This window comes from Juglans microcarpa x Juglans regia, chromosome 1D, assembly GCF_004785595.1.
Source record: "Juglans microcarpa x Juglans regia isolate MS1-56 chromosome 1D, Jm3101_v1.0, whole genome shotgun sequence".
Lineage (NCBI taxonomy): Eukaryota > Viridiplantae > Streptophyta > Magnoliopsida > Fagales > Juglandaceae > Juglans > Juglans microcarpa x Juglans regia.
In genome coordinates, this window is record NC_054594.1 from 588,287 (window position 1) to 612,100 (window position 23,814).

The 23,814-nt window shown below is 38.2% G+C and overlaps 2 protein-coding genes across 2 annotated transcripts; one reads left to right on the forward strand and one right to left on the reverse strand.

Moving 5' to 3' along the window:
• Nucleotides 1–694: 694 nt before the first annotated feature.
• LOC121255375 (NADH dehydrogenase [ubiquinone] iron-sulfur protein 4, mitochondrial) lies at nt 695–14,229 on the reverse strand. The gene is made up of 5 exons (XM_041155669.1): nt 13,986–14,229; nt 9,359–9,447; nt 8,428–8,557; nt 7,811–7,840; nt 695–901 (listed from the first exon to the last, which is right to left on the reverse strand). The coding sequence occupies exons 1-5, from the start codon at nt 14,142–14,144 to the stop codon at nt 842–844; spliced, it is 468 nt and encodes a 155-aa protein (XP_041011603.1). The 5' UTR covers nt 14,145–14,229; the 3' UTR covers nt 695–841.
• Nucleotides 14,230–17,714: 3,485 nt separating this feature from the next.
• On the forward strand, nt 17,715–22,280 carry LOC121255370 (telomere repeat-binding factor 2-like). The gene is given in 8 exon segments (XM_041155657.1): nt 17,715–17,970; nt 18,684–18,883; nt 19,092–19,306; nt 19,849–19,933; nt 20,553–20,579; nt 20,581–20,637; nt 21,157–21,506; nt 21,931–22,280. Coding segments are annotated over 7 exon segments (885 nt in total). The 5' UTR covers nt 17,715–17,970; nt 18,684–18,733; the 3' UTR covers nt 21,932–22,280.
• Nucleotides 22,281–23,814: the final 1,534 nt, after the last annotated feature.

Consider the following 23,814-nt stretch of genomic DNA (forward strand, 5'->3'; position numbering starts at 1 on the left):
CCGTAGCCGTGTGGCTGAAGGCAGTTAACAGCGATGACCAAAAGTACCTCAACGTATTAAAATCAACTTTCGGGCAACAATTTGTTTCGTTACTTGAAAACACATATAGTACGTAACCTTTGAGCAGATTCATATGGATTAGCACCAGCTACTCTAATGCCGTGAGACTGTCACAAAAAGGCAGGAGATGAGCAACTTTCCGGCAACAGTTGGCGTTAGACTATCAAATGAGTGTCATATTCAAAATTCAATAAATTTGTATTTAAAATCACTTAATTAGATTCAACATACACTAAAATCTTTAACTTTAAACTACAGTATATAAGTGAAGACTAACTGTTATTACTATTATTTTATTTACTTAAATTATTGTTTCTCAATTTTGAACCATAATATATTTAAGTTGGGAAACAATAAATACGCATCAAATTAAATTATTAATTAAAGTGTAATTATAAAATATGAAAAAGATAAATTAAAAATATTATTATTATTTATTATTTGATTAATTTAATGGTTAATCCCAATGTAGAGTTATGACTAGAGAGTTTTGAATTTATAAAAATATTTATTTTTATCAAATTTTAGAGATAAATTTGATGAAATCAATGCCAATACTAGAAGGGGGGGGGGGGGGGGGACGGAATTCTTAATTAGTCTATCGCACTGCGGATGCAACTTAAATGTGCCATAGTTTTACCGAGTACAACTTCAACTCCCATTTATTAAAATTCATTTGGGGCAAAGCGACCTTTTTAAGAAAAATGTGATACAAGGAAAAATTCAAGGCTGCTCGTCTCTTATATAATAGAACCAAGAGAGAGAGAAGTGAGAAATAAAATCAATCTTCCTCTGGTTTGGGAAGGCCCTTCCACTTGAAATTGTCTGCATATGCCTTCACCTGCAATCAGAGCAGAAGCTTCAACATTATTACGATTGATATGGACATTTTAACCTGCTGATGAATCAGCAACTAAGACAGCTATGATCATGTCATGCTTCCCTAGACATGGGTTGATGCAACAATGCACGGCTGGCCGAACACTGACCCACAACCATCTAAATCCTCAACTTATATTGCCACATTTTAATATTTATTCTAGAGCACTTTAGGCCTAGAACTTATTTTGAATTATTGCATACGATACACATCTTAAATTTTTCTGGGCGTATTAACAAGATCTAAAATCATCATTCTGCATGACTAGTTAACTCTCAAACTTGTTAAACGTTTTCATCCACACTCCATATCTATTCTCATCATAGTGACTTTTTTACTTTTTGGAAGGAGATATCCTCCTTGTTCTCTTCTCCTTTTGCCAATTAAGCATCATTTTCCAATTCAGAAAGTCGAAAAAACAACTCCATATGCAAGGAAAAAAAAGGAACAGAGAGACTTCAAGATAACATTTGAAATCTTCCACAGGAGCCAGGACTTCAATTCTTCATGCATCATGACAAAACCATAATGGTAAAGTAGGACATAAAAGAACTACAATGTCTTCTATGTGCCAACAGCAATTATTGGATGACCACCATGCCAGCATTATACTACAAGGATGAAATAAAAAGAGAGGGAGAAAAAAAATGTTGGAGAGAGGGATTCAAACCCTAGTGCAACAAAGACACACACAGGTCAGTCAATGGTCGATACCCCAAGAATTGCGATTAAAAAGGAGACTAGTACAAGCTCAAAAGGCTAAGCAACCAGATAAGGAAAACGATTGAGCTTAAAGACAGGCATTCCTCTTCTGTTTACCCAAACAAAAATGGACTACGCTACTGATAACACCACTAAAGCCATCAGTAAACCATCTCTACAGTTCAACATGTTAGGAAAACATCATTTACAGGAAGAAAGGATTGTAATAAGAATTCATATCATTGATGGCGTTTTTCTGACTGTATTGGAAGGAAAATGCCTCCTACGAAATGCGTTGCAATTGAATCCAAGGTTTTTGAGGTGATAAGGGATGGACGCTATGTGCTTTTAACTGAGAAAGGATGGAAAGTTGTGAAAGATATGAGCTTGGGGCTAGCTACGGTATGATGGTTTACCAAAGCTTTGGAGGAGTGTCCTAAGGTTGGGAGAAAGGAGTTTTACACTGCTCATTGGGAAGGGGACAGGGGCTTCATTGCACAGCGTTGCTCTAACTCCCAAGGCTTTTACATGGCACTGGTGGAGTACGATGGGGGAGGCTGCCGGAGTTTCATCTTCATACTAGGGGATAGGGTGCATGGGTTGGAGGAAGCTAGCGAAGGTATTGAAGGAAGCTGGAAGAGAAGGTGGTCCTGCTCGTTTGTCACCGCCAGTGACAACGGTAGCCACTTCTGACACTCGGTCATACAAGGAGGTATTCCAACAACCACGGGTTTTGGAGTTGCCTCGCGATCATGTCAGACTAGTAGGAGCGGTAGGTCTGCAAAGGTCAGGTGGTGCCACCATTTCTGCAGGTGCCCAGAGACGTGAGGGGGGTGGCAGGGGTATTGTTGGTCTGAATGAGGAAACGGTGCATCAAGTGTCGACTGTAATGAAGAGCCAGCTGGGCGAAATGACTGATAAGGTTAACTGGCTAATACGGTGTGTTAAGGAGAAAAATGGGGTGGGCTTGGGCTTGGGCTTGGGCTGTGGTTTGAATGTAGAAAATAATAGGAATGTTGTTTCAGGCTCTCGTGGTCAAATAGGCCAGGGTCAGCAAAGTGGGCCTAAAGGGAAGGAAAAGGTTTTGGGTCAGCCTAAAGGGAAGGAAAAAGGTATTGGGCCCAGGTGTTGGGCTTCAGCCCATGGGTATGCAGTCTTCCAAACAACAGGCAGGCCTTGTTTGGAGGAGAAGAATGCAGGTTGAAGCTGGCCCATCGGCAAGTGGGTACCAGTCACCATCGCTGGCGAAGACTCAGGTGACCTTGCCGAAGGTTGCGGACCACTGATGGATGCTACGCTGTCGACGGTGGTATTCACAGAGCAAGGAGGTGCGAGATCGAGCAACACTAACGTCTCCCTAGCCTCCGACGTGTCAGGACCAGCACAGACTAGCCCGACGGTGGTTGTCGTTGCACCTACGACGACAACCCCGTTGAAAAGATAGCCGGGGGTTGAAGTTATAGAAGAAAGGGCTACGAGAATACTCAACTGTCCCATTTCCTCAGTTGGGTAGTCACAAAGAGTAGTGTCGGAGGCCACTACCCCTACCGATGGTGTCCTAGCACCAGAAATCTCACCGGAAACTAGAGGAGTGGGCCCTCAAGGTAGTCATAGGGAGTTGGGCAAGGACTTGAGGAAGGAGGTGCTCTTTGTGGGGGTGCCAGATGGATCGGATCTGCAGTTGGTTATCTACGACAGAGAATGCTTTGATGGAGGGGTTGCTAAACCAACCCCATTATGCACGCTCCCTCCCAATCCTAATTCAGACAGGTCCATTTCCAAGTGGATGTTTAAGAAGGTAGAGGAGTTACAAGCTTGCATTGGGGTTTCTTGTATAGGTTTTGAAGAGCAGTTCAGGGCCCTTCTTGTTGCCATTGAAAATGGTTGATCGAAGTCTGCCACAAAGAGAGACGGGGAACTCAAAAGGCTCAAATGTACTATTAATTATGCAGCGAAGGAGGGGAGTGGCGGAAGGGATAGATTGAAAGGGAGGGGGGGTCACTATTGCTCATGAAACCTAAGATCCTCTCTTGGAACATGCGGGGGCTTAGTGATCGCTATAAGCACCTTCGCATAAAATCCTTATTGCAGATGTGGAAGGTTGATGTGGTGTGTCAACAAGAAACAAAATTGCGGGTCATTGATAGAAGAATCATTAGAGTCTGTGGGGGTGTTCGTACGTGGGTTGATCCTATTTGGCATCGTTGGGTGCTTCAGGTGGTATTCTTTTAATGTGGGATAAAAGAGTGGTGGAGGCAGTACATGAATGTGTTGGGAATATATATATATATATTTTAATAAGTAAACGATTATGTGTTGGGAATTTCTCGATCGCTAGTTTCTTTAAAAATGTTGTTGATGGATGGGAGTGGACTTGTGTAGGCATCTATGGGCCAAACATGGGTAGAGATAGGAGAAGGCTATGGGAGGAGTTGGCGGGTTTATATTATTTATGGGTGGGGACTTCAATAGCACTCGCTTTCCTAGTGAGCGATCGGGGAATTATCGCAGGCCATGGAGGAGTTCTCTGAGTTCATATTTGATTTGGATCTCATGGATCTCCCCCTTGTTGGGGCCCTGGGGGCTGGTTCACATGGTCTAATAGTCGGGGCTAGTCGAGATTGGATAGGTTTCTCGTCTCCCTTTCATGGAAGGCACACTTTCCAGAGTTGTGTCAGAAGTGGTTGCCCCGTGTTTGCTCGGATCACTTTCCTATTTTATTAGATTGTGGAGGTATTCATGGGGGACGCCAGTATTTCAAGTTTGAAAATATGTGGTTAGGAACTGATGGTTTTGTAGAGAAGGTTCATTCTTGATGGTCTTCTTATCAGTTCACGGGTGCTCCCATATTTATTCTTGAGCTTAAGGTTCTGAAGCAAGATTTAAAGAAGTGGAACTTGGAAGTTTTTTGCAGTGTTGACAACTAGAAAACTACCCTTATGGAGGAGCTACAAGAGTTAGAGGTGAAGGGAATTGACGGGAGACACCTCGGAGGAGGTATGGTTGAGGAAAAGTTCAGTCGTGTATAAACTAGAAAGGGTGTTGTTGATGGAGAAAACCTTGCGACAATAAAAATCTAGGGCCCTTTGGTTAAAAGAAGGTGATAAATGCATGAAGTTCTTCCATAAAGTGGCTAATTCACATAGGCGCATCAATGCTATTGAGACACTCCATTCAGGTAATCAAGTGCTCTCTTTCCCCTCCAAAATAGATAACCATATTGTGCATTGTTATGAGAACCTCCTCACGTAGCCAACCTATTGGAGGCCAAAGCTCAATGATTTTTTTTTGAGTCTATTGATCTGCAGAGTACGACCTGGTTGGAAAGACCTTTTGCCGAAGATGAGATTTATAAGGTCATTAGTGGCATGGTTAAAGACAAAGCGCCGGTCCAAATGTTTTTTTGTTGGGATTCTTACAAGCTTGTTAGGAGATTGTGAAATGTGATGTTATGCGGATTTTTCTTGAATTCCACTCCTTCAAAAAGTTTGAGAAATGCTTCAATGTGAAGTTCATTGCTCTCATACTGAAGAATCATGGGGCTACGAAAGTTGAGGATTTATGCCCGATAAGACTGGTGAGTGGGGTATACAAGATTATTTCGAAGGTTCTTGCTAATCGGCTAAACTTGATAATGGAACAAATTATTTCTAAGCCTCAAAATGCATTTGTTCAGGGGAGACAAATCTGATTCAGATCTCACTGCCAATGAGTGCTTGGATCACAGGTTGAAGGGGGAGTACCAAGTATTCTATGCAAGGTGGACATGGAAAAGGCATATGACCATGTGAATTGGGAGTTTCTCTTTTGTTTGCTCGAGAGGTGTGGCTTTGGTGATAGGTGGATTTCATGAATTCGACATTGTATTACTACTGCTCGCTTCTTAGTGCTAGTTAATGGCACCCCTGCTGAATTTTTTAACAATTCCTGTGGATTGCGACAAGGGGATCCATTATTTCCTTTTCTTTTCGTTATTGTTATGGGGGCACTTGGTCGGATGGTGAAGGTTGTTGTTGAAGAAGGTTTTTTATCCGGTTTTTGGGTGGGCAATGATACTAATGGCTATATCATAATCTCACATCTCTTATTTGCAGATGACACTCTCCTCTTTTGTGAAGTGGATCTTGGCCAGATTCAAGCTTTACAAGCACTCGTTATGCTTTGAAGCCGTGTCGGGACTTAAGGTGAATCTTGGTAAGTCCGAGATGGTGGTGGTGGGTGTGGTGCCTAGAATCAATAGTTTGGTGAGTCTCTTGGGTTGTAAAGTGTCTTCTTTGCTAATGAAATATTTGGGCCTTCTGTTGGGGGCAACCTTTAAAGCTAGAGCTATTTGGGAAGGGGTTATTGAGAAAGTTGAGAAAAAGGTTGGCTGGTTGGAAACAGTTGTATTTATCAAAAGGGGGTTGACTCACACTGATTATGAGCATTTTATCTAACCTTCCGACCTATTTTTTTTTTATCTCTATTTCCATTGCCTGCTAGGGTGGCGAATATGATCGAGAAGTTATTTCGGACTTTTTTGTGGGGTGGAGTAGAGAAGGAAACAAAATTCCATCTTGTTAATTCGAATAAAATTTGCTCCCCAATCTTGAACGGTGGATTGGGAGTGTGCAATTTGAAAACTTTCAATAAAACTCTATTAGGGAAATGGCTATGTAGGTACCACTTGGAGGGGGATTCACTGTGGAAGGAAGTTATTGACTTTAAAACGGAAGTGCTTGGGGGGACTGATGTTTCGATGAAGTGAGAAGGAGGGGGGGGGGGGGGTTGGGGGTATGGCATGGGCATGTGGAAATTATTAGGAGGGGTTGGCAATGTTTCAAATACCATATCCGTTTCGTGGTTGGAGAGGGTACTAGAATCAAGTTTTGACACGATGTTTGGTGTGGAGATCGCGCTCTTGATAGGGCCTTCCCAACTCTCTATAGTATTGCAGTTAATAAGGATGCATCTGTGGCGAATCTGCTTGCATTTTCTCATGATTCTCACCGATGGAATGTCCTATTTAATAGGGATATTCATGATTGGGAATTGCATACCGTTTCAGAATTTTTCGGATTGATATACTCCACAGGAAGTATAATGGCATAGGGGGATAGGATACAATGGAGGTCCAATGGCAGCAAGAAGTTTACAGTCAAGGCATATTACAAAAAATTGTCATCACAAGGTAACGTACCCTTCCTGTGGAAAATTATTTGGAGGTCTCGTGTGCCTTCCAAATTAGCTTTTTTTGTATGGACTGCTGCTCCTGGGAATATTTTGACCACGGACAACTTAAGGAAGAGGGGGCTCATTGTGATGGATTGGTGCTATTTGTGCAAAAAACATGGTGAATCAATGGATCACTTATTATTGCATTGTGAGGTGACAAGAGTGCCATGGAATAAGATCTTTAGAAGAGTTGATGTTGCTTGGGTAATGCCATTGAGGGTGATTGATTTACTTGTTTGTTGGAAGGAAATTCAAGGCTGTCCACTTATAAAAAAAAATGAAATTCAAAGCTGTCCCCAAGTGGCGGCAGTATGGAAGATGATTCCGTTGTGCATTATGTGATGTACTTGGTCAGAAAGGAATGCGCGATGCTTTGAAGATATGGAGTGCACAATGACAGAGCTTCAGATATTTTTTGTACACACGTTATTGCTTTGGTTTTCAGCCATTGTGCTTAGTATAAACAATGTTCATGACTTCTAATCCTTGATTTAGCGACTCTAGAATGTATTTAGGCGTTCTTTTGTATACCTCTTGTGTACATAGGCTATGCCTATTCCATTCTTATCAATAAAATTTACCTCTTATTTATATTTAAAAAAAAATCATATCATTAAGGAACTCTAATGGCTGGCAAGGGCAGCTAGATTTTGAATAGATATGCCATTAACAGCTCTTACTGCTCCTAAACAGCACAGCTTCAAGCTTTGTAACCAGCGATGGAGAAGCTAGAAACTAACCATTGCAATTTTTCAAATCTTCAAGATTATTCCGCTCTTTGCTATTCTAAAGCCTAGCACAGAGTGTTATTAATAGTGACAAATCTAACAGCATCAACTGTGACTCTGCGAGTCCCCTAGTCAAACCCTAACCCATAAGAAAAAGATTTTGCCATACATGGGATCATGAAAAATAACAAAAAATGTCAAAAGAAAAGGTGAAAGAATCTCAAACCTTCAATAATGGCGTGTGGCGTTTCTTAACCTGCAGATGAGTTCAAGAATTATTGTAAATAGAATTAACGAGAACTAATAGTCAAGGTCAGAGAAAATTGTGAATCCATCAAAGAAGAATCAAGAGAAATTTCAACCAATAACACTAAAGCCTATTATAACAAAGAAAATTTAAAATAATGAATCAGAAGATGCTCACGGCTATAAAAATTTAAAATTTTGGAAAAAGGAAGGTAATAGAGTATAGCGTTGCATGCATACAAAAAACCCACAGGAAAAGAACATTATACAAGATATGAAGATGTGGAGACGTACAGCTATCATTAGCTCTACAATTCACGAAGGGGCAATAAACGGCTAAATTTCAACTTGTCTTTATGTCAATCTACCAAGTAAGTTTACTGGAACCAGACGCAACTAAACAAGACAAGAAAAGAACAGACAATGTGAAAGCATGTGCAATTGCACAAAAAAAAAAAAAAAAAGGTATGAGAATGGACCTAGAAATAATTAGATTTGAAACGATTACATATCAAAGATCCAAAAGAGGAAAAAAAAAAAAAAAAAAAAAAAACGACTTGCAATGTCAAGTTTTCAAAAACATTGAACAACACATACCACATAGTCCCAACCATGCCTTTCTGCAAATGACTTTGCAGCTTCTTCACTGTCAAAACTCAGTGCAGAATCACCAACGTGGGCATATGGGTCCCCTGTGGACGTCCAGCCCATCAATGGATTTTCCCACCTACAAACTTATTGATTAGTGAGGAGAAACAATAAAATATGTAATCGGGTGTATATGATTTTTTTAAAAGTAATTCACTGTACAAGGGGCAGGTGCATCAAATTATCACCAAATAAATTTAAAGAACTAATGCATTTTTGTTAAAGAACTTGATTGCCCTCTCGTAAGAACAAATATTGGAGGAGGGGAGCTTGTAATATGTGTTGGCCATTGCCCTGGGGCATCCATTAGTTGCTCAAGTGCATAAATGATGAACATTGCTGTCTGGCCTGAATTCTAGATAGATATTCTAAAGTTAAAAAAAAAATATATATATATATATAAATATATATATATATATGACAGTCATTACATAAATATTCAGAAATTCAAGAAATCACAAATATTTAAGAAATATTCACAAAATAGAGATATCTTGTTTTCCTAGGCTTCACAAAAAATAGAGATAATTGCTATTAATAAACCACTGTAATCAACTTGTGACTTATACTTTTTCTAAATACAAAATATGTTCGGTATAATAAAGAAATTTTCTGGAAAAGCTCGATTTCACCATTATGCATATCTTTGACAACATATTGTCAGCATATGGAAGTATCATTTCCATGAGATCAATCAGGCTTCTCTGCAGAAAGCCAAGAGCATAAGATTGCATTCAATAAACGGTATTTATCCACCGAGCCATAGTGAATAACGGTAGAAAATATTCCTACCACATAAAACCATCAAAGCAAAAGAGAATTCAAAGCTCACGACTAGAAAGGCTTCCCCAAGAGGAATTACACAGATAAAAGAACATACTTTTGTGTTGACATAAAATTGATCTTCCACCTTCCAACTTTCCCTGATCCTTGTTGGGTTGCAGTTCTAGCAGGCGAGAGAATGAAAACCTATAATACATATGTCAAAAACTGAAGTGAGAAGAAGTGCTCTGGACTGAAAATCTTAAACACAATTATCGAATAGATGAAAAAAAAAAAAAAAAAAGCTTAATAACTCAAGCAACTATGACAATCCAGTGACAAAAAGAACCAGATCAAACTTATGCCTTGAGTTCCCTTTGACCAACAGCTTGTCATGTCCTTAGTAACTCATGGAATCTATTTATATAACCATGACAAAATAGATATTTTCCCAACTACATACATATACCGACTTCTCTTAAGTAGTGCTAGAGCATACAAGAAATAAGTCAAGTTTAATCAGGCATGTTTCGAACATTCAAAAGATCTCGTTCTTACCACCTAGAAATTGATACATACCAATCCACTATTAGCAAAATATTGGCCAGTCAATAACAACAAATTTTTTACTTCTTTCTGTGCGCAAAGGTGTGCCTATCAGTATTTGTAACAAGCCTAATTAACTTGGACTCAACCCAAGCCCATGGGCCACATTTACCTTTACTCTTACTTCTTTTTACCCGAGTTTTGGCTTTAGATTATTGTATGGGGCCTTTGGGTTGTAACAGGTAGTGGGCTTAGGCCCGTAGCGTTAACTAGTTCGTAGATTGTAGTTTTATTATCTTCTTGTTACTTTTTAGCCCAGACCCAGTACGTGGGTTATATGTACTGAGCAACTTGGCTCTGAAGAATCATCCAAATAGAATCAAAAAACTTAATTTTCCTTCTATCTTCTTCTTCTACCCAGAGGTCCTCACCCTCGAAGTGAGATTATTCTTTCTAACTCTTTGTGGTGTGTTACAAATTGGTATCAGAGAGACACCGATCTTTGTGCCATCATGGAGAAAATATTTGTATCCTTCAGCAAAATCAGTGAGTCAATGGAACAAATTCACGAAATTCTCAAAATTCTACATCAACATGTAATTGATGGCATGAAGGATTTTGAAGAAAAATTTAATCATCTTGAACAACTGCTTTGTGAGTTGCAGGAAGAGGAAGAACGAGATAAGTGTTATTCCGACGCAATTACTCTTTCTTCTGTTCCTAGAAATCCCTTTACAAATTGGAAATTATTTTTTCAACGCTCAGATCTCCCTCCCCAATTTTTGTTTCCTTCCTTTACTCTCAGATTTTACTTTCTCTTTCCTTTCTTTATGTAGGTCATCCCTAGTCCTAACTATACACTAACTGAAAAAGGGGACAACCTAGCCATCCAACGGAAGTTTGACCCCGATGGAATCGATTTTCAGTTTCTCAACTCCTCACCTTCACCACAAAATCCAGTCATACCATATTTCAACCCATAGATCTCTCCAAAACTTCAATCCTGGTGTGGTTCCACATCCACACCAATTCCATTCATCCATGGTGGACAAGGCAATCCTGTCAGCCTCTCAGTCACCTTCATTAACATCGTCAATCGTGCGGTCGAGCCATTCAGGGAGTTACAAAGCCTTGCTATGGGGAGAGGAGTAGCAGCAACAGCTTCGGCTTCTGTAAAGAAGACTCAGGTCTTCAGCTGCAACCTCAAAATTTGCTGCAACAACTTTGGTCTCTGGTTCTCCAAACCAATTTTGAATGGGGTCCGAAGCTTCTCCACAGCCTTAACTCGATCCTTTCATGAACCACGAGATGTGCCACGTTTGGCTGGGAATTACATGACCTATGATGATGCGGCAGTTTTTGTCTCCATTCCCAGTGGTAAGCACATTTTCCATGTCACCATTTTCAGTTTCTATCGAAATTCGAGTGCACAACATACTATGGAAGGTAATTTTGAGGTATATGGGGTCTTTTATAATTTGTTTGTAAGCTCTGGTGGAGGGGAATGGAGAATTCGTATGGGGTTGCAAGTTTCAGTAGATACGAAACTTCCTCCTCAGCTGCTTGTTGTTTTGCCACTTAAAGTTGTTTTCAAGCCCTTTAATAGAGGAAGAGAAAGAAATCCTTTGGGAATGAATTGGAATGGCCAGGACACCATTGAGCCACTGAAAAAGTCCCAAAACTTTTTTGTAAGAAATAATGTAGTACATCATGTCACTCAGAGAGAGTAATTATTTGGGTTGTGTGGTAGATGTGCTGGAAAAGAATTTGGAGTGTGGAGTGGAGAGTGTGTTTGATGTGAGAATTGGGATGGGTCTAAAAAATTTATTGAAGGCTGATTGTGCGAAGGTGATTCCGATGATGCCTACTTTTGGGTGTGACTCCAATGATGTTACTTATTCTGCTATGATAGATGCTGATGGACTGGCAATGCATGCAGCTCCTATGTACATTGCGGCAACCGGAATAAATAGGCCAATTGCACTCATTGAAGCTAATGTTGTCCTAAGTCGAATTAGTTTTTTCTGTGAGATAGCTGGGCACCTCTGTTTGGTACCCTTCACTCTAAGTTTGACCCAATGACTTGCTGGAAGTCTGCTACTGGTTTGATGTTATGCTCATTGCCTATTGTGGTTTTTCTAACATGGTTCACCTACAAGGAGATGAAGCAAAAAGGGATGGGGTTAAATGTAGTTCTCTACAATACACTCCTGGCCATGTGTGTTGATCTTGGATATTATCAAAGGAAAACTATGGTTTTCTTTAAGATACGGTAGCTAGGCAGCTAATCACCTATTTTACTAGGTTGCGGCTAGGATTACATGGCAACTAATCTCCTATTTTACTGGTATACAACAGAACTGAATTTCAAATAGATTAGGATTTATTTACTAATCTTATCTTGTATTTAAATTAAACTTGTACATATTTAGATAGGATAAAGTCAAGTTAGTTTAGATAAGATAAAGATGTAGTTTGTTGAGATTCAAATTGAATTCTCAATCTTATCTTTGTAATTATTTCTGGAACTATTTTTTATATAATGAGAAGAAAGCACCTCAAAGAGGTATTCGACCAAATCTGATAGATATAAGGTTGGAGCTGTCAAGAAACTAAATGAGGAACTTAAAGCGAATGACCATTACTTGCCTCCTATTGTTATAATTGATGAGATTGGGAAGCATGTTCTATAGTGGATGGGGATGTAGTGGTTATATTCAATTTCCGAGCAGACCGTATGGACAGAATTACTAAGGCACTTGAATATGAGAATTTTTACAAATTCGATCGGGCTCGATTTCCTAAAATCTATTATGCTGGAATACTTCAGTATGATGGTGAGTTGAAGCTTCCAAGTCATTACATTGTTTCACCTCCAGAAATTGAGAGAATATCTAGTGAAAAATGGAATCCATATATTTTCTTGCAGTGAGGCCATCGAAGTTGGCCATGTAACTTTCTGGTGGAATGCAAATTGCTCTAGATATTTTAAGTCAACACTAGAGGAATACGTTGAAATTCCAAGTGATTTCATAATTACATTCAATGTCTAGCCAAAGATGAAGGCAGTGGAAATTACCGAAAAAGTGAGAGATGTTATACTTAGCCGTAAATTTGACCACATGCGTGTTAATCTACCAAATGGTGACATGGTGGGGCATACTGGTGATGATGATGTTGTCAAGATAACTCTTGGTGCAATAAAGCAAGTGGGAAGAATTTATGTTGAAATTGCAAAAGCATGTCTTCAAAAGTTAGTTACAAAGGCTGTGATTATTCTTAATGACGAGATGAACCCAGACACTACATCGCATGCACTTAGTTACTTTCAACAAAGGCTGGAACCAAATAATGGCCTTTTGCAGGCAATGATTTCTATGAGGAAGTTACTGCTCTTGGGCAATAGGGGTCAACAACTTAATCCTTGGGCCGGCTTGGGTTGACTCAACAAGGGAGATAATCTTAACGAATTTTAACCATGTTTTTTTGGGTTGGAGCTGGTAACTATGAAATGGATGGATATGTATACTACAATGTTGTTGAGGTGCTCTCAACCTTGAGGACAAGGTTCTTTGAAGGGGACAGCAATGTAACAAGCCTAATTAACTTTGACTCAGCCTAAGCCCATGGGCCTTTGGGTTGTAACAGGTAGTGGGCTTAGGCCCGTAGCGTTAACTAGTTTGCAGATTGTAGTTTTATTATCTTCTTGTTACTTTTTAGCCTAGGCCCAGTACGTGGGTTATATATACTGAGCAACCTGGCTTTGAAGAATCATCCAAACAGTACCAGAAAACTCAATTTTCCCTTCTATCTTATTCTTCTACCCGGAGGTCCTCACCCTCAAAGTGAGATTATTCTTTCCATATATGTGTACGAATGCTCCTCCCCACGTATATATAAATGTTTCCAGCTAGATCAATCCCCCTCAAAAAAAAAAAAAAAAAAAAAAAAGAATAACACTCCAAGATCAAACTTTTGATATAGAGAGCTATCGGAAATGGGCTAACTTGGGAAAATGAAATTCCCTAATCCCTAGAAGTCCAAGTTCATGAAACCTCGCAATTATCAACAAGTATATGATCCATTTGAAAATGGGTAAGAAGAAAAACAAACTAAAACAATGTGACCCAATTGAAAGTGGATCAAAACAATAAAACACAAAAAGAATAATTTTATGGAAAAGTCAGTTCAGGCTGTACCCTACGACGAAGGTGCTCTTCGGGGATTCCGGAGACCATGCCGATCTCGCCGGGCTTGACCTCGACCAATGCATCAGCGGAGAAGGGTCTGGACCATGGGACTAGTGTGGTTCGGAAAGCACGAGCGTGGCCTGAGATGCGTTGCACGGAGCTTGCCATCGAATATCCAAATGACGCCAAGGTAACCCAACACAGTTTTGCTTCATATGCGTATTTTGCCAAAAGGGAGCTTCATTTGCCATTTTTGGTAAATTTACAGGCTCAGCCCCTTTTAGTTCTTGATATATGAAAACTGGCCCTTACCTTCATTTATTAATAAATGCTAACTTGCCCTAGTACATTTTGTTTTTTTTAATATTAAAGAAAGTTATTATTAATAAATTTGTGTGTGTTTTTTTTCATATCTAAAAAAAATGAAAATTCACTAAGGACAATTTGGGGTACAACTTGGGAAAGCAACGTACATCATTTTTTTATTAACAGTAACACTCAGTCTTATATGTAAAAAAAAGAATTAGAATCGGTTTGGATTGATTCATTACTATTCACAAATTTCAACTCACAAATCTTATTATTATTCACAAACCATCTTAATTTATCTCATCTTATATCTAAATCCAAATATAATCTTAATCTTCACGCCAAATGCAATGTAAACAGAACATTCACACCCCCTATGGAAAAGCACCACTTCAATCTCATATGTGTTATATAGTAGACATACAAAGCACGAGATCCTCACTCATTTTAAACCAAAACAATTTCCATTCGCCTTCCAAATCAATCCATCATCTTCCTGAATTTGTCTCAAAAAATAGAGATAGATCTTCAACAAAATAAGAAAACAGAAATCAAATTTTGTAAATGTCATGCATCTTTCTTGTGACTTTATCGAAAACCAAACACGGTAAAATGCATAACTTGACATGGTATAAGTTATGGTGGTGTGGTTTTCACTTTCCACTCCTCCCACATCTCACCAATCTTTCACGAGAAAATAAGTAGGCATTCAATGGTGGTCATCATCGCTAGATCGTTGTGTAGGATTTCCATATGAGTTTAAGCATAGGCTAGTTACAATGAGCAAACCCTAAACATCCCCTCTCCCATGTCCAAATATTAATATATATATATATATATATATGTGTGTGTATGTATATATATGAGTGGAAATGTCAAAATCTCCTATTTGGTTTTTTTATTTTTTCTCTTGGTTTTTTCTTTCCCAGAAATATAATATGATATGTATGTTATTTCTTTTTCACTAGAAATTCCATATAAAATGTAGGATTTTAAGGATGTATGAAGATATTGAAGAGTTGGTGAGAAATCTCTCAGTTTGATTTGTAATGAATAACAAAATCTGGAGTTTGTGTGTTGGGTTGGAGACAATGGCTAAAATGTTGAAGTGTGATAGCAGAATCATGGGAGAAGAGGTTTTTTTACATTAGAGGTGAGCAGCGGGACCCCGCACCCAGCTATCCCACCCCGCCCCGACCCAGCATGGCAGGGCAAGCAGCCCAAGTTCGCCCATGCAGGGGTGGGGGCCCCCACCAGCATTTCCCCCGCCCCGCCCCCGCTTACATGTTTATATATATATGTATATTATATTTATATATATAAACATAAATATATATTTATATTTTACAAATTATGTATATATAAATATATATATTACAATTTGTTAGACTTGTTTACAAAATATGCACTAGTTCAAATTATGTTATAGTCATATTTACAAAATTTAAATTTACAATTTGGGTCTAAAAATGTATTTTTAATCACTTTTGGACCTAGGAATAATTTTTAAACCTAGTGAAAAATAGTATATTTTTAAGTAGACATGAGGCGGAACGGATTGTGAATCTGCCCCATATCCTGCCCACCGGACTGGGGGATGGGGGTGAAAACCCTACCTCCCGCCCCATGTGGGGTGGGGGAAGGGGCGGGGGCTACCCCACACAGTATGGTGCGGGTAATACCCTTACTTTACACCATGGTTTGAAGTATTAGGCTGTAATGACATATCAGAACACTGGAGAAATATGGTTTCAGTACACAAGGGGCATAATTCAATCCATCACGATTTAAATTTTTACACAATTAGATGCTGATGTGTTTCACTAACATTGGGTGGTGTAAATAGCCCATTCTCACTGCATCTAGCCTGAAGGGGAGCTCAAATAATAATAATAATAATGATAATAATAGTAACACCTCGTCATTTTTAAAAAACGTACACATTGTCACCTTATTTTATAGAGTAATGATACAAGTTCTGCGCACTCCTTTTAATTCAAACATGATTATAGTAATCTTTCTATTTGAATATGATTATAACAATATTTTAACACGGTATTAAGATTCATGATATTATCGAATGTTATCAATTGCATATCATATTATCTTATACAAAAATATGCAACTATTACCCCTCAAAATATGTTAGGATATAATCTCTAAAAAGTCAATGAATTGTTAGTGCCGAAAAATCGTACAACAGGCTGAAAGATGAGAAATAGTTATTCCCAACCCGCTATGATGATTTAGATCTCGAACGGCGTGGTCTGAAGCCCCCAACAGTGATCTGGTACAGCTGTGCGGCATTCGTACGTACATCCATGACAGTGAATAAGAAGTAAATGTAAGGAAAATAAAGAGATTAAGACACACAACTTTATATGATTCGGCACAATGCCTACATTCACGCGCGTTTGAGGAAGAGAAATTCAATATAACATGAGTATTTTACAGTCTCTTATTTCTCACTGTACAATGAAAGTCAAATCTCTATTTGCTAGATGAGATATTCTCACTGGAACTATCGTCGCGAGGTTGAAGAAGATGAATAAGTCTTAGTCCCAATCCACTTTCTCATTCGGTCTGATCCATTTTTATCCCCTGGCCTTGAGAGTGGTGAGGGATGTCATTTCTCAACTTCTCGTTGGTGTGCCTGACTTGCTTCACTCATTTTTCATTTTTCTCTTCTTTTTCATCTCTTTTTTCGTTTCCCTTTGACACTTTCTTTTTCCTTATTCCCTTTTTGTCTCTATCTTCTAGTAGGGACCTTTTGATAGTTATTTGAGCTTATGATATTTTATCTTCTTTCATATATAAATAATTGACTTAAGTGTTTATAGAGACTTCTTAAGCCCATATCGTCTCATCCAGCTACCCTCATGAAAGAAAATATTACATTATGTCAACAATTCCAATAATATTTGAAACGATGAATTTAATAAGAAAGATATAAAATTGGTGTAATGCACAACATGTGAATATTCTGGTTCTTAAAATAATATATACACAATCTTCTGAAAAATGCAGACATGAATTAGAATAATCTTAGTGCAATCAATTTAATTCGATCCTGAATTTTCATATTCATAAAGTATGTTGTTTACATTATTTTCTCATATGATTTCCATTATTGTTTATCAAAACCTCTCATAAATAACTACCATTGACTTCTTGATTGCTTCTGTTTTATATAATTATTAAAATGTATGGTACATCCTAACACCGGTGAGGAACAAAAACAAAAAGAAAAGAAAAAGATTAAAAAAAAAAAAAATTAAGGGCGGTCTTGTATATCATTCTTTACAAGCAAGATACAGTTTCATTTAAAAACAATCTAGACCCCTTTCGTAATTTGATAAAATATAAGGGTCGCGGGTTTCAAAAGAGCAACACAATTACCGTAAGTTGTTGTATTTCTCGGACAACATAAAAAGAAAGAAAAAAGGAAAAAGGAAAGAAAACAAAGGCTACATAGCACTCTGTTGTATATGTCTTGCGGTCTCAATCCTATATTTCGTTCGTAATAATAGCAAAATTCGAACAAAATTTGGCATATAATCCAAAAATGATTAGCACGTGAACCCATCTCCGGCAGGGTCGATTCCTTTGATCCGCTGCACCTCTGCCTCCACATCTTCTCCGTTTCTTTTCTTCTCGTTAATTTGTTCGCAGCTAAACCTCAGAGGTAAAACTAAATTACATGGTGTATGTTTGTCTCTGGTTTTAGGACCTGTTCATGAGGTTGATCAAATCATGCTGATAATATTTTCATCAACTGCACGAATCTCTCTGCTTTCTTATGGTGCTTGCATTTTTATGTGGCGGGATCTATCTCGCATTGTTTTGTAGGTATGAACTTGCAGGGTTAATAAAATCAGGGCTGATTTGCACTAAAATTTGATACTTGTGGTTGACATTAATTTCTGGAGGCTATAATTCCTCAACTGAAAAATAGATGCATCAGTTTTTGTTTTGAAGTAGATGCAATCTGTGAAGTTTGCTCGAATATGTAAAGTTTATTTGAGTTTTGGTGCAGATGTTTCATTAAAGTTGTTGCAAATTGGTTTTACACATTACTAGCAACAAAATAAAATCTGGGGCTTTCATGGAATTTGAGCCATTCAGATGAAATTAGCTTCGGTCATATGGTGTATTAGGAGTAGGAATGGGATAAAGGTGTTTACTTTGTTGGGTTTTATTTTATCCTTCATGATATGTATGGTATAATACAAGTTATTTGCCCTTTTTGCGGGTAATTTGGTTTTGAAAGGCTTACATGTACAACTCGGAATGTTTGGTCAAGATTTCGTTGCTGGGTCTCTATACATCTACTGTTTACGTGCAACTAATTTCAAGTCGCTGTCTGATTATCTGTATTCTGTGCATGGATCCTGATAGGCGGCAAGATCAACTGTGATTTTGTTCTCGAAGGGTTTTAGGGTTTAGTGATGGGTGCTCCTAAGCAAAAGTGGACAGCACAAGAAGAAGCAGCGCTTAAAGCCGGAGTCATTAAACACGGGGCAGGCAAATGGCGCACGATACTAACAGACCCTGAGTTCAGTGGCATCTTACATCTACGCTCAAATGTGGATCTGAAGGTAATTGTTTTAAATCTTTGGAAGCAACTCTTTAACTATTATGGAAGAAAGTGTGATCACTCTTTCAGCTTTGAAGAAGGTCTAGCATTTGATCCAATGGATGGTGCTTCTATTCGTTGCATCTTATAAACTAGGAGGGCTATTTTAGTTTTAATCTGAAATTATATGTTATGGTGTGTCAGTATTGGGTATTATATATTCTGGACAGGATAAATGGAGAAATATAAATGTGACGGCAATATGGGGGTCCAGGCAGAAGGCCAAACTTGCACTTAAAAGGGATCTACCAAACCCCAAACTTGATGACAGCCCCATGGCACTGAGCACTGTTCCTCAGAGTGATGCAGAAATTGTTGATGCTAAGCCTCTTGCAGTTTCTAGAGCAACATTGCAGAATGCTGATTCAAAGGAACCATTTGCAAGGTTACACCTTTAGTAATTATATGAAATTTCACTTATTTATCTATGTAAAATGTGTATACCATGATGGTGACATGTACCTACTTAAGTAGTTTTCATTCTTAACTTATCTGATCTAGAGTTCCCATCGCATTTTTATTTTCTCGTGTCACTTCATTTAGTAAATCTAGTTTACAAACTATGTACTAATATTGCTAGACTTTTTATACATGGTCTAAGCAGCAAATATAGTAGCACTCTTGGAAAAGTTGCTCTAGGTGAAGACGTGACTCTTGGCTGCTAAATAATCTCCATAAGATACTTGCTCCCTCCGATGTGGCAGACTGCTGTTAAACCCATATTGCGTATTTATAGCAGCTATAAAGGAAAGAGCCAAACAAAAGAAAAAAGAAAAAAGAAAAAAAAAAAAAGGCCTCCAAAGATAAGGTGGCTCTCCAGGTGTCACAGTCCATAAGAATCTTGTAATGGTAACCATGTTATCCTGTTTTTCTTGACATCACTGATTTCTTCTGTTGGAACTTGGAACCTCCTTTGCTGGATTGTAGGTTGGATAAGCTTATAGTAGAGGCTATTACCAATTTGAAGGAACCGAGGGGTTCTGACAGGGCTGCAATTGCTTTGTACATAGAGGTATTTCCACTATTGTGTCTTTCCTTTCGGTTGTGTCTTCTTGAAACTATCATGCTTGCAGAAATAAAAACTTGAAGCTGTCAAACTTTATAACATTTAGTGCTTTTAATGAGCGTTTAGAATTATTCAAGTTTTTTTCTTGAGCATATCTCTTTTCAACCTTCACTTCTTTCTAATAAATTGGTCTTGCTAAAAGTGAGATTTAAACGACTTCCTCTTAAGCACGATTCTTTTAACAGAACAAAAACATTATCACAAAATGATCGCTGCTGCTATTTGTGCATAAATTTTATAATTCATCGAATCACATCAATCAATGATAAATTAATGCTTATTTTTTTTAGATCTGAGGCTGCAGTCTTTCTTTCAATTTGTTGTCAATTACAACTAGCTGGTATCCAGCAGACTTGATAATATTTCTATTTTTATCAGGCTGCTTACAAATTGTCTTCCACTGTTCAAAATCCTATAAGATTTCATGTAATTATTTTCTCAGTTTGGTCAAAAAATGTCAGAGAATCTCATCTAACTTTAGATCAACGGTTGCATGTTCAGTTTGGGAATTTTAGAAACATTGGAAATGCATGCGTTTGAAAATATTATGAACATTTTTTTGCAGGAGCGATACTGGGCACCACCAAACCTCAAAAAAACTATTGTCCACAAAGTTGAAGCATATGACAGAAAAGGGAAGATTGAATAAGGTACTCAATCTGTCAAGTATGGGTGTTACATTGTTTGATGGCAGGGAAACATGTTGGCATTTGTACATGGAAATTGATGAGCCAATGAAGCTAGTTGAGAAAGATTCATTCCTGCAATCCTGCAAATTATTTTAAGTTTGATACTTATAAAAAAAAAAGTTTGATACTTATCCTGTTTGAGGGTCATACAAAGATTTATCTTGTATGGCAGAAATATCTAGGCTATTACTTTGTAATAACCATGGATATTCATGAATGGTTGTACATGTACTGCAGAAAGCAGTTCAAAGAAATTTTAGATGATGTACAAATGCAGGAAGGATTTTTTTCTCACTGCTCAATGACATGAAAGTTAGCATTTGTGATATGCATATGTAGGTATGTTTCTGATGGGAGTCAACTACTATTTTAGAGAGAAGTTTATAAAGGATGTAGTCATGTAGATATAATTTTAAAGGAGAAGAAATAGCACGATCATGATTCAGAATTGGATAATGTTTATGGTGGTTGCATTGACAGATAAAACATAAGTACAAGATGGCACCAATTTTGATATCTTCTGAAAGAAGAAGAAGCTCTTCATTGTTACTCCTGGAGGAAAGGCAGAAGGATACTTTGAAGGCACAAAAGAGAGAGATCAATGTTCTCACAAAAGCCCAAGTCGATGCGGAGCTAATGAAGATGAAGGGTATGACTGCACAAGAGGCTGCTGCAGCTGCTGCACAAGCAGTTGCAGAAGCAGAAGCTGCTATCCGTGAGGCTGAAAAGGCAGCTAGGGAGGCAGAGGCTGCAGAAGCTGAAGCAGAAGCAGCACAAATTTTTGCCAAAGCAGCAATGAAGGCACTGAAATGTGGAACACTTCGTGCTTGGTAAAGTGTTCTCTTTGCAATTTTCTGTGTTCGCCCTTTAACTTGGCTGTCCATAGTGCGTAGTCTTGGGATACTATGGTTAGGATGCTGCATTGGATCCCTAATGCCTCTATTACACCACTCTATCTTGTTCACTTCCTGAATTTTTTTTCAGAGAATGTTACAATTCCAATCCCCCTGCTTTTCCAAAACAGTAACTAATATCTTATTCTGAGTACTAAAATTCACACGAACCCTGATCTAACCTCGAAATCCTTGATTTGCAACTTGGTGGATGTTGCCATGCTATCATAGACAGGTTCTTGTTGACCAATAAGAAAACTTTGTTTTGATCGCCTCTATCTAAGCTGCAATATTTCTACACGTTCTAGTTTAGTGCCCTTGATGGCTGTTAATTCTATTTGTATCTTTGCAAATTTTGCAGATGATGGAATTTCACGTAGCAAGAGTACCGAACGTGCATTGGGTCCATCATTGTACTGGTGCAGCTCCATCTTCAGCCAATATGTCTATAACTGTAAATATGGCTAGGCTTGTAAATGTGGGAAATGGGAGATTGATATGTGAGTTGTGTTTGCTATTTTTGGGATCATTTTGTTAAAATTTCATAGATTTTTCCAAATTTTGGAACTCAAGTGTGAGAAGTAAAAGATCACCAAAAGAAATACATATAGGGACTTCTGTTGCCAAGTTAAATATGTATTCCAGATGTCCTTGCGACTGTCATTTTAACCAATGGAAGAGTAAATGAAGAAAATAATTATTTTCAAGGGATTTGTTTAAATGCTTGGTAGTTATGGCTTACCAAATAGAAGCCCCGTGTTTATCAACTACTGTGTTTGTGCATACATTCGCATTTGCGCTTCCTTTTCACCCACTCCCTTGCTATCGTGTGGGTTTACTCTTAAGATGACGAGAGCAGTCTACATAAGCAACAAAAAATTCTCACTCGGTCCGTAGTTCTCTTGCCTTTTATATTTATCAGCTGTTTCGTGGAGAAAGAAAGGAAAATGTTCCAATATAAATATGTTTCCATTTCTCCTCATGTCAGCGCGAAGGTGTTATTAATGGAAAATCACCCCTAAATCATGCCCTTCTTAGACCGGCATGCACTGCTTCCCCGTTTCTTCCGCCACAGGAGAGTGAGGGAGGAGGGAACTTCAATTTTCTTTTGATGAATAATAAATCTCATTCAAAAGGTAGAAACTAAAGTAAAATGCTATGCTACAAACTAGAAACAAATTTGAGACAAATCAATAACAGAATAAGTGTAGCCGAAATATTATAAAGAATCCATGACTGATTGAGACGAAGATGGTATTCAGTTGCAGTCCATGCCAATTTACAGAGAGTTCACCTTGTAGCCCTTACCCTTTTAAAGAATTTCTTGTCCAGTTGAGCTTAGTAAAAGAGCATCAACAAAAGATGCTGTTACTGCTCTTGCCTCTCCCAAAGGCACGTTAGAAGTCGCAGATTAAATAATGTTTTGGAATCATGGTCCAGTATGCTTGAGGCTGTTTTCTTCTGATCGCTTCCCATCTTTCTAAACTTGTAAATTTACAAGTTATGGAAGGCAACCAAACAGCTGAATCTTCACTATTGTGGAGCACACTAGAGCCTTAAGCTTGAATTGAGCTTGCTGAATCATATAAAGCTCTATTTCCATATCACAATTAATGTGATCCTGCAGGGGTTTGAATTGTCATGCCAAACATAAACTGAACCCGCTTTCCCCACCAAAGCATCAGTAAAGGTTGAGAGATGCCCCTTATTATGAAGAATCTTCCTCCAACCCCATGCAGTATCAAACTCCATAGCCTTCCTAATCTTTTTCAGACACTGCAATATATTTAGTCCACAAGAGCTTTGCACATATTATGTACAACGGAGAATCTTGCTTTTGGGGAAGCAAGAACATTTCTCTATCACCTTTTCTATGGTTTTGCCTTCATATTGCCCATTATTTGTGACAAAAGAATGGCACAAGAAAAGGAATAATATTTTGAGTAATTTGTACATGTTTGACTATCTCAGCAAGCTTTGAGCAAGCTAGCAGTAAACCTTACAAACACAAAAGCAGCCAACGATTTCACTTCTCAAAGAACTAAATGCCTCAACACCATAATCTCCTAGCCTATCAACATTTGTAAACTGTTCATAGCCCTTATATTCCTGTCTATTTTCCTAGTTAATTAAGACTCAAAAATCTATAAGTGCAAATAGCACAGCAAATGGTCTCCTCAATCATAAGCCAATAAGCCCCTATCTTTTAACCGTAAACACCAACGTGAATTTTTCTTAATCAACA